Consider the following 12365-nt stretch of genomic DNA (forward strand, 5'->3'; position numbering starts at 1 on the left):
CTTTCTCCCCCACATGCCCTCATGCAATTTAACATATCTTGTTTCTGGGTATCATCTCAAGACTCCATTATTACATTTAAGCATACTTGCCAAGTGTCCCTCTTTCCTTGCTTAATGCCCCCCTTTTTTTATCATCTCAAAATGTTTGGATGGTGTGAGTGTATCCCAGTGCCCTGCGCCTAAAAGTTATACTAATGTGTATTCAAACAGAACCCGTGTGTATGAATGATATTGTGTAAATAACGTACACGATAAACTCCTTTGGAATAGAACCAGGTCTATGCAGTCCTCCATAGCAGGGGCTTTCTTATAAAAAAAAGAATGAAAATGGTAAAGCACAAAGGAACTTTTATGTTAATCTGTGAATAAACGTAACTTTTATTAAATATCAGCAATAAAAATATGGGACTCTTTAGTCGTGCGAAGAAAAGGTGAAGGAGTTACCCAGAAACATTAATACTGTATCTTGGTGTAGAGGACTAACCGTTCAACCTCACTGGGTAATCTTTATTCATAAATTTTGTAAGCTTGTGAGCCGGGCTCTCTCCACCTAATGTATCAGTTTGTCTTAGTCTGTCAATACTCGTCTTGTCATACCCCTTGAATATATGTATTGTATTAAGTGCTGCGTAAACTGTTGGCGCTATGTAAATAAAAGATAATAATAATTCATAACACAGTAGACTAGTATATTAATGAATGTTTCCCTACCATAAGGGTCTGCAATTAAGTACTACAGAAATGTACAACAGGATCCCTAAACAAATCCCTATCCATCTGAAAATACCAGAAGGGGCACATAAATGGTGTATGGCAAAACACTCTTTTACCATACCTCCCAAATGTCCCTGTTTAGGGGGACAGTCCCTGCTTAGGACCCAAATCCCTATCCATCCGGACCTAATGCGTGTTTCGCTGAGATACTGGCTTCGTCGGGGGGCGATAGGAACCAACATTCTTTACAAAGAGCCGGATCGGCTTGAATCAAGCCACTTGCAGATGTGGGAATGCAGCAGGGTCATGTATCGTAGTAAAAAGTAAGGCTGCTTACGGTAAAAGCAGGGATGCTTGCACACTGCGTGCAGGCAGCCAGAAAGGTAAGTAGGGGAGGATGTGTGTATGTACGTGTATATGTTAGAGTGACTGTGTGTGGAGAAACGGGGAAGGTTTTTCCCAGTGGCTCCATCCTTTTGCAGAAGTGCTTCTAGAGGCCAGAATAATGAAGACAGATCCTCAGAGAAAGAGAGATGCAGAAACACTTTCATGTACCCTATGTTGTACCAGTACTGTTATTGTGACCAATTGTGGATACAGCTATTTGTTACATGGGTGTTTCTTGTCTCTATTTAGAATTATGTTCCCCAAAAGGCAGGTTATTTAAGCAAATGTATTTATTCTAATTGGAATTAATAAATGTTTGTGCTTTTAATTGGTTTCTTCCTGCCAAGATGAATTAGTATATACTTTCAGGGTTACCACCTATAGGAGGGAATTTACCAACCTATCAGGGATGTCTTTATTTGTATTACTCCCTTCCTTGTCCTGAGAAAGTTGGAATCTTACACAGGTAGTCCATGCTCACTAACAAGTCACTGGAGTGGTAGGGAACGCGACTGGTAGCACACCGGCTAGGACACATCAAGCAGGTATCAGGCAGATGGCAGGAAGCTAGAGCTAATCCTCATCTGGGTGCTGGCAGATGGTAGTAGTTGTAGATGGACTAACCTGGAGAAAAGGTCAGGAGGCAAGCCGAAGTCAAAGCCAGGAGACAATTTCAAAGCAAAATTGTAGTCAAGGATGAGTCCGAGGTTGGTACCAAAAGAATAAGCCGGGGTCTTAGGATCAAGGTATGGTGGTTAGGCTTGGAGCACAAAATGGAAATGGGAACAGGTACAGGCATAGGTACACATTCAGGTTCGGGGACAAGGTAGAATGTCAGAGGCCAGATTGGTGCAGGAGTACCTGAACAAGTGAGCCCCTTGAGAAAGTTGCAAATTGTTTAAACAGAGCAAATACAGCTTCCCAGGTAAGCATGAATGAGCATTGTAGTAGGGCTGCAACAACGAATCGATTTTATTGAATATAAGAAGAGGATATCTTCAGAGCAAATGCTCTGAAAAATACCCCTTGTTTTATAATCCGACCTCAAATAGAGGTCAGACTATAACACTAAGATCCAGATCCCCCGTTCGCTAGGTGCCAGAGAGAAGTATCCTCTGCAGCGCTGCAGGCGACCTGGATGATCCTCTCTGGCAGCCAGTGGACGTCGGTGCGATGTGATAGAGACAAATGTTAATTTTAAGTTTTTTATTCTGTTTGTTTTTAACACCCAGTTTGTTCACTAAATGGTTTTAAATAAATGAAAGATTTGCATATTGTTTTTTTTAATCCGATTAATTGATTAATCGAAAAAATAATCGGCCAACTAATGAAAAGGAGTGTGTGTGTTAGCATGAGTGTGTAAGTATGGGTAAATGTGTGTAAATGTGTGCAAGCGCGTATGTTAGTTACCAGAAGGCAAGGGGCTAATGGCGCTACTTGACTTTACCTGTCCAGCTGCCAGCCCTCCACTGCTCCATAAATAATTTACGCTTGAACTAAGGCAAAGCGATTTCATATCCAAGCACTCTGCACAAGAAAACAGGCAATCAAAGAGGAAGTTTGGATAACCAGGTATTTAAGTATTTAAGGCGTTTGTTGGCAGCAGAAAGGATCAATAGTTGGGTATCAATACTGATATTTTCAACTCAACACCAGTTACATTGCAACCCAATGAATATACAATATCTATGTGTAATACAATAACTTAAAAAATCTAACTAATTTGGCATTTAAAATTCTATATGTATACTAAACTTTTAGAGAATCTTTCAAAGTTCACACATATTACATGCTTGCCAACTATCCCGCTAGTTATCTTGGACCATTGTCCAGTGTCCCAACAGTGGAGAGCTGGTGCCTGTTCATGCACAATGCCTGCTCTGCACATTTGCAGCCTGTGTAGGTCCAATACATGATATGACTTATTCACTAAACAATGAGTATATTCCATAAACTCCACAATGCAGTTTGAAGGGCCATCAGTATAAATGTACAAATGGTCAGATGAATTTCAATAAGACTCATTGATTTAACTTTATAATGCATAGTCATACCTGGGAACACTGTAGGTGCATAGCTATCTCAATTTCATGCAGATCTAACCCACTTACATGACCATCTATCCCTACCACATGAAGTGGGGGCACCCCAGGTAGCATACTAAGGGACATTCCCAGGTAATTGCATAGACCTATTAGGGAGCTGAAATGTTAAACTCTTCTGCAAACTCTTGTGAATACACCCCAAAGTCACCAGAGGATTCATTTCTGTAATATGATGTCATCGGGGCCAGACTGAGGATTACAGTTAGCCCTAGCACATTAAGGCTGTAGGTCGATAAATGATGTACAGTGCCACATGCAAATCTCTTTAGTGTGTGCGGGCACATGTAAAGACAGCATCTGTCTAGCTAGCAGCAATGTATATACATGAAAGACATTTCCCTGTTATGGTCCTGGATGTCAAATCACAACTCTGTTCAACAGATCAACAACAGGTGTGTAATGGAAAATATCATCTAAGTATTTATGTATAAAGACAATTAGCTCTGGTACAAAAGTGAAAAAGTGATCTAATTGCCAAAGCTATCAGAAACTCCCTGCTGATGACAATTGAGTCAATTACTATTGCAATACAAATTTTTATGCATTACGCCCCTTGAAAGGAAGCGTAAGACTCTGCGCACTGTCAAATAAACATAAAAGAAGGTGATATTCAGTAACTCATTGTCATATCTGACTGAGGTCCACGTGTGATATCTACCTATGTGCTTCAGCTGGGTATTCACAACATTTCGATATAACTGCTAAACTATGAGAAAGTGTTACTTAATAATTACAGAATTTATAGTCCCTCTCCAAACAGAAGGACTTGGAGGGGGGGGGGGGGGCTTTTTTTCTGAAAGCCATGGCTAATTCCCCAGAAAAATAGATAGCAGCAAAGTCATTACTAATTGAAATATTTAGGTATGCCAAACCAAGTGACTTCCTTGACTTCCTTCATTTGTTACGTAGGAGTAAAATATAGCAGTGCCACCACAAGGCAAATTAGCTTTTTGATACCAACGGTACGCCCGTTGGTTCTGCGATGCTTCCTGCCAGGATCGAAAGGGTTAACCGATTCGAGTGCTAGCCGATACTAGTGGAACGGGGCTCACCAGCTGGAACTGTGACTCTAGCTTCACAGCACCGCAGCTCGCCGAGGCGTAGCTGAGTACAGTGCCGTAGTTGTCCTGACAAGGACAACTAGCGATCCAGCGAAAACTAATGTTCCAGGGAAGTAACAGACTTTATTGGGAAACACACAGGCTTATATACAGGTTAGGTGATAAAAAGGTCATAAATCAGGACACATCTTTCCGCCCTGCCCAGACAGTCTGGCGCCACGCTTAGGTCACCGAGCCCCGCAGTGTCCGTATACTTTGGTCGTCGTTCTCGGGGGGATCCTGAAGGAGCGGCGGCGGCAGTAGTAGTTTGAAGTTTCCCCCAGGACGGACTGCGGGACAGCCGGCGTGGGTCCGATAGCTGCGCCGGCCGACCGCCGCTTCTCTAGCACCTGTAGCGACCCGGTTTCCAGCCTCTGCGGGAGGGGGGGTTGCCTGCGCTACGAGAGCCGAAGTTTGTGGGCAGGTGATACACGGATGAGGTAGGATGGGAAGGGAAATGGAGCATAGATAACACAGCATACATATATAAAAGGTGATACATTATTCAACGGTACTTGATCAGACACGGCATTATTTAACCCCGGATGGTCATAATAGCTGTTATAGACAGCACTTATTAACCCCGGGCCGTCACAAAAACATACAGATCATACCCCAAAATACCCATAGTCCAGACACTTTGCAGCATGTGACTTGGTGGATTGTTGTTATTGTTTGCGAAAGTTGTCAGTGTTTTATGCACAAGAAAACCCCAAAAAGCTCAGAACAGACAAAGACAAACTTGTAAACAGCGTGTAACTTGCCAACAGTATAAAGTGGTCACTGAGGACCTAATCAGAACAGTGGTACGATAATAAGTCTACAAGTGACCTCTCACTTCGATGGCTATTTCAGGATACATATCTTGTAGGAAAACTGTTGGCAGTGAATGTGTCATGAGATGAGACCAAAACTAAGAACAACAAACCAGAAGGCATTTCTGCATCCTCTTTAGAGTTACAATATCAGTTTTGGGAATCTATAATACAATTATTTTTATCTTGAATATAATTTATAATCAGTAAATAACATTTAAAATAAAGAAAATGTGAATTTTATAAGCTTAAAACTTTGTAAAGGGAAAATACTTTGGACAGCTGATGTGCGACCGGGAGCAGCATGTAGGGCTAATGTGATGCATGTGGTTGGGTTGAATTTCTCAGTTGCTGCTGGTGGATGCTCCTGCACCCCTTCATCCATGTACCTTGGTTGGAGATTGGTAGATTCAGTTGTTTTTCCAGCTAAGGCTCTAAATATGCAATTATAGGTTTTAATTCTCCTCTTGCTGCACAGCTTAGGTGGAAAGCGGAATGGATTGGTTACACTATTCACTCAGGTTGAAATACACCAATGAGGTCTATTAAACAGTCGATAAGAGTTGGTAAATAATGTAAGTATGAGTTGGACATAATTCACAAATTCACCAATGCCAACTTGCATTTCCACTTGCAAAAGATCAACTTGGTGCAAGCATCTGATGGATTCATGCGAATGAGTGGTGGAACAATTTTTCATAGTCCACCTCATGCATGCATCTGCCATTAACAGAAGGAAGAAACACAATAAGAATGAAGTGTAATTTTAAATCAAAGCTAATGTCCCCAGGACCCCTACTAACCGAAGAAGGACCTAAGGATTGCCCCCCTTCCCTCAACATGTGTGTGGTATGGTGGAGGTACTAAAATAAACCTGGGAGAGGGTTAAGGCCTTAATTTAAGATAAAAGTTATGTCAATGAGGCCCATTGCTGCAGGGGGTTTATACCAAAAGCTACTTTACAATTGTCTGCAATCAGGTGAGAAACAGATAATTGTTTCTTAGTTTTTTTTTTGTGCATGGTTTTTTCAATTGAATTATGTGGCTCCTTTACTAGGACATGTGTGTGTTTATGTGTGTATGTATGTTAGAGCGAATGTGTACGTGTAAATGTGTATCCGTTAGTGTGATCTGTAATAAGTAAATACAACCTCAGATGATCATATTATACTGTGTCATGATTAATTTAACACAAATAAAGCCAAAATAGAGAAGGCATGTGTGAGAAAGTACACCTTTAGTACTGATAAAGTCATATAAAAAACAATTTATTCAAGTTATTGCTGATAAAGGTGGTTCTACAAGTTCCCACACGTCTTCTCCATTTTGGCTTTATTTTTGTTGAATAAATCATGACACTGTGTAATATGAAATGTGTCGTTGTTCATCTGAGGTTGTATTTACCTAATTTATGGACCTGCTAAGGAACAGATCATTGTTATTATGTCCTAATATGTAAAACCATATAATTCAAAAAGGGTGTACTTTCTTTTTCACACGACTGTATGTGTAAATGTGTGTGTCTGTATGTTAACATTAGTGTGTATGTGTAGGTGTGTTAGAGCGAGTGTCTGTTAACAAGAGTGTGTGTTCTTGAGTGTGTGACTGTAATAATGAGTTTGTGTTAGTATTTGTTAGTGTAAGTATCTGTGTGTTAGCACGTGTGCATGTGTGTTAGCGTTAGTGTGTTTTAGCGTGAGCGTGTAAGTTTGTATACATGTAAATCTATGTAAATATGTGTGCCATTACATATGTTTTTTCAGGGGACTGATGGGGCCACTTGGCTTTACCTGCCACCCCCCCCCAGAAGGTGCAATCCTCCCTATTATTAGGAATCTGACAGAGTGGGAATATGAGACAAGGGAGATGTAATGGTGAGATGAAATCACGAGGGAGATGTAATGGTGAGATGAAATCACGAGGGAGATGTTATGGTGGGGGTTAAACCAAGACAAGAGAGAGGAGTAGTATAGAGACATAAAGGGGGGCATTAATTAAAAATGGGAGGAGTAAAGAAATATATAATACACTGTATCATATAAGGGGGAGCATTTGTTGCCAATCTTGATGCATTCTGAAAAGCATAATAGCATTTTTCTCCAAGAGATCGCTTTATCTAACAATTTTAGCTGCATGAATATTCAAAGCATAAAATTGCCAGTGGTCTGATGTTGCAAAGCTTTTGAAAAAATGGGTCATATAGCAAGATAGTAAGATATAACAAAGCCAATGTGTTTAGCTTTCACTCAAAACTGCAAAAACAAGTGCCTAAAATTAACCAATTTCTAATATCCACATGCTTATTTTTTTCTGTGCATTTAAAATATTCAGACCTTCACTTCTGCAATACCTTCTGAAAACGTTAGATCATTCCCCCTTTGGATCATCATGACACTAAAGTGGAACCAACTTCAAGAGCTGGATCGTCTCACAAATGATGCACACCCTTAGGACTTTGCATCAGGACTTGGCATAATAACAAAACAGTCGATCGACTGAGAATAGCAATTTGTGTACAGACAATCTTTAGTGATTACTTTATTTTAAAAATAGATTTTCACACAAAGTCAAGTAAATCTAAGTACAGTGCATCATATTATCTTATTAATATAACCAACTTAATCATTCCAGTCTATGAAGATAATAAAGTTATAATTGATACTGAGTTAAATCTCAACTAAAAAGAACATTTGTTAACTAAAATAATGCATTATTTGGCAAAAAGTACCTAGTACGGCAGATTACCCTGAAACAAATCATTGCTTGTTTTTTTTTTAAACAGTTTGACACTATATTGAATAAGCCACAGCATTTGCATAGCCATTATTAAGTTTAACACGAATTAGTTGCCTTGGAAGAAAAAAACTACTGTGCTGAATTTAACACCTTTGTAATTAAATCAGGCATTAGAAACATTATTACTGTTAAATGCCCACACCCTTCCAAAAAGAATTCTTATATTTTTGCCAGAAACGTTTAATTGTCATGTGACACAAAAGAAGGCACCGATTGGTTGTTGCCATAATAACTAGCCAGAAAAATACATTAATGTATTCTTCATGTATGATAAGAAGGGTGAAAAGGATAATACAACAGATATATTGAGGTTCGTTTAGTTAACATGCTTGGTATAATTAATGATTTATAAAAGTGGAAAAGCACCTTTAGTCAAATGTTGCTGCTTTTTTCCCCCAGAAGCCCAAGCACCACCCAGCAGTCTTGAGTGCTGGGGACCTCTGTTCATCGTGAAATACTCCTTAGATGTGCTTTGGTTATTCCCCTTCAAATCATTGTCACGTTCATGATGGCAAGGTTAAATTCTAAACTCAGTCTCTAGTGTCATTGGTGTCGGCAAAGAATAGACCAGAAGTCTATTTCAATGGAGGAGAAATGTTAGAACCTAAGTTCTAAGTGTCAGCGGTTTAGACGTAAGGAATGTAAGGAAGTTTAACAAAGCAGGTAAGTGGAACAGTCTCCCGGCAGAAGTGGTAGAGGCCAACCCAGTAAGGGAGTTGAAACATGTATGGGATAGGCATAAAGTTATCCTGAATCTTAGGCAAGATCAAGGACCGATTAAGACTTGAGTTTTACATCAGCAAAAATTGGCAGACTAGATGGGTTGAATGCTTTAGCTGTAAATGTAACAGGTGTAAAATACCCGAGGTTTTATGTTATAAAAGTAAACCTTTTCTTTATTCCACAGCTATAGGTTCAGAAGGAAAAAAAACAAAAAACAAAACGTATGGGTGTTGAAAGACGATGAAGAGCAGCAGTATCCTGGAAAATATTTCCCAGTAAAGTAAACTCTTTGATATCAAGTATTAATCACAAAATATACATTTGCGACAGCAGTATATCAGAGTATGTGTATGCAATATAAAAAATACATAAAAGTAGGTATTAGTAGTGAGATCAGATCATTTCAGTTGAGAATCTGTCTTTATTCAATAACCCTTTAATCTATTCATGCAATTCATGTCAGCGTTGTAGAAATGCTATGGTTCAAGAATGTGGCCTGGTTTACTTATATATGTTTTTTTGTATCATCATTTATGTCTCTAATTAGGCTTTACGATATTTTTAAGCTGAATTGTATTCTTGCAGTAGACATTTCTTTTGGAATAATTTGAACAGATGGGTGCAGAAGGAGTCAAGAGTCATTGTTACTAAAAGGCAAGTCGGAGAGAGGGGGCTATAATTAGCTCCCATCAAGCATCACAGTGTGAGTGAACTGCACGGTGTGGTAGGATTGGTGTGTCAGTGAGGGGCAAACGAGGGAGGGATGTTGTAGAGAGGACAGGGAGATTGACATGACATGTGCAAGTGAACGCCACTGGCCTTTTCCCAAAAGTAGATGTCAGTGATTCGTCGTAACACAAGTGGAGAAGCTCCCAGAAGAGCTTAGAGCAGCTAGGATCTGCCATCCTGCTGTTAGCTTGTGTACACCACAGGGAGAGACGGATAGTGATGGAGATCAGATAGGCCAACCTGGCGAACAGAAGAGGCAACTATGGGTACTGATGACCATATCCTAATCTCCTTGTCTGGAGAGGGCCCATGGGGCTTCAGGCTACAGGGGGGATCAGAGAAAAGCTTACCTCTCCTTGTGTCTAAGGTAAGGTCAACATGCAGTCTTACACCAGAAGATAAGTGTTGCTGTCATAAACAGATGCTCATGTCACAAGCAAGTTCAAAATCGTCTGTTATACAGCGTATTTTAAAAAAAAACATTATTTTGAATATATGCATATACATGTGCATATATCAAAGTGTGTGATATCTTTATGATGGAGGTGTTAAACTAAGCAAATCAACCAAACATTCCTTCCATCAGTAATAGATACCAATGGAGTATTCCAACTCATATATTTGTCTTCATACACATTTATACCCAATATATCCTAATCCTGGCTAAACCTGACATCATTGACTTTGCACACATAGTTGCATGCATGGTTTACATATACAATAACATTACTCGGCTTAAGAATACAGAATTATTAGAATTATTTAAATCGCAGTGTTAACTGTTCCACTTATTAGTTTAATACTAACTGAATCTCAAAAATGATTTGCAGGTTCTATTGCAGACACATCTCTTGCATTCATTAGGTCCTGGTTATAATAAATGAACAAAATGTAGTAACAAACTATATACCAGAATAACATTGCAAATTCAGAAAATACCCAGTATAATACTTTAAATTATTTTCTGTTCTTTGTCATCTTTAGTAGTTAGGCATATGCTTTCCAGTATGAATGACATGAAAGTAAAATAAAGATCTTAATATTTGATGTATAATTCAATATGGCTTACCAAAGGTGATGGTATCTTATGAGAAAACATTTATGTTGTATGTGAAATTAAAAACAAAATGTATTTCATTGATGTCTAAAAAAAAATCCATTGCCTATCTCAATGAAAAGGTAGAAGGATAAATAAATTGCGCTGTTGTTGTGTAGGTACTATAAAGGTTTAAATCCTGATTTTTGATCTAGAATTGGCTTGTGCATATGTATTAAATATATTTAAAAAAACAGGATGATGTTGTATATATGAGATATGATTTAAGCAGGTAGGGCATTTGTAGATCAGAGTGCCGTGCTGTGCTACATCATGATTTTAAACTTAATGTGCAAAAAACATATACAAAGGTAGAAAAATCATGACCATTTTTTGTCCAAGAAAGTTATGCTGTAAAATGTAAAATGCTCACTATTATTAGTGGTATTAGCATTAAGCACACATATATGATATAGACAAACGTTAGTCCTTCTGTATTCAGTCCTGTAATTGGCTAAATAGTAAGATTTAGGGTATAATAAACACCCATAGATAATAATCAAACCTTATATAAATATCATGTAATTTTGTATCTGTGTATAGTGCTTGTCCACTACCTGATAGATTAAAATTAAATTTGGGGATGCTTTATTTATTTACAGGCCAAAGACCAGGAAGTACACTTTTTTTTTCGTGGAATGGAAAATAAATGTGTCCATATGTATCCATAAAAAAATACGTTAACTTATGGCAGAAATATAAACAAGTCATAACATAAGTGGTTGAACATAAGTTTAATATAATTGGTTATACCACCCACAGCAAAGCTATAAGGCCTGAGGCCTGTTTCACCATTAGGCCCACTTTTAAAAAGTTAATCTAGGTTTTTGTTGGGAGATTAGCCATCTGACAGACATTTTGGGATATTATTACCTCTAGAATATTACTAAAATCAAAAAAAATGCATAGTAATTTCAAATAATAAATAGTGGAATAGGCAATATGTTCATATATAAAAAAACACTGCCTGACATATAAAATATGTAGTGATAGTAATGGGATTTTATGGGATATATATATATAGAGATACATTTCTCTCCCAATAAGAGCTAACATTAAGTATTATTTCCATTTTGGAAAGGGACATTATAATTTCCCATAGAGTTCAAGAATCCGTATGAAAGTACTTTGTAAGTTTTTACATATGCATTCCATACCTCCGTCAAAAAAGGGGACAAAACTGCTATCTGAGTTTTGTCCCAATTTCGTCTGCTTTAATAATTTGATTATTGATCCACAAGCACTCCTATTAAAATCAATGGTAGTGCTTCTTGTGCAGGCATGCATAGGGTCTTGTTGGAGCTGGTGGTTTGTATACCCCATGTGATAAATGGTATGCAGGAGATGAGTTTAGCCAAATTGCATCCCCGGCAAAAATATTATATATTTTACAGGTAACAGTCAGCTATCATATGCATTAAAGTGAACACTATGGCTGGATTGTCCCTTTAAATAATAGTTAAGCCAACAACAGATTGCTCGACAGCCCCATCTGTTGAAAGTGTGAACAACTAAGCCTCAGGTTCCATCTAACCCAGTGGTTCTCAACCATCCTAATGTGACCCTTTAATACAGTTCCTCATGTTGTGGTAACCCCCAACCATAAAATTATGTAATTATATATTGTGAAATATGTGTTTTCCGATGGTCTTAGGCGACCCCTGTGAAAGGGTCGTTCGACCTCCAAAGGGGTCGCTATCCACAGGTTGAGAACTGCTGATCTAACCTATATGCCCACGGACGTAGAGTCAATCCCAACGTCTTCTTTGAAAGCCATCTTTGGATGGCTGACATTCATCCAGTCCCATGGTACATTTGAAATAAATCCTCACCATATTGTCAGCGTATGCTGTGGAATTGAGAATTTCCGGAAATATAGAAATTCTGCCGCATGCATGTA

At 38.5% G+C, this 12365-nt stretch overlaps 1 protein-coding gene across 1 annotated transcript in view; it reads left to right on the forward strand.

The window, feature by feature from the left end:
• Positions 1–9508: 9508 nt before the first annotated feature.
• Positions 9509–12365, forward strand: part of SYNPO2L (synaptopodin 2 like) — a 30986-nt gene continuing 28129 nt past the window's right edge. The window contains exon 1 of the mRNA XM_053450358.1: positions 9509–9736. Within this exon, the coding sequence (XP_053306333.1) occupies positions 9632–9736 (105 nt within the window). The 5' untranslated portion in view covers positions 9509–9631. The remainder of the gene's footprint in view (positions 9737–12365) is intronic.

Source organism: Spea bombifrons, chromosome 11, assembly GCF_027358695.1.
Source record: "Spea bombifrons isolate aSpeBom1 chromosome 11, aSpeBom1.2.pri, whole genome shotgun sequence".
NCBI classification, from domain to species: Eukaryota; Metazoa; Chordata; class Amphibia; order Anura; family Pelobatidae; genus Spea; species Spea bombifrons.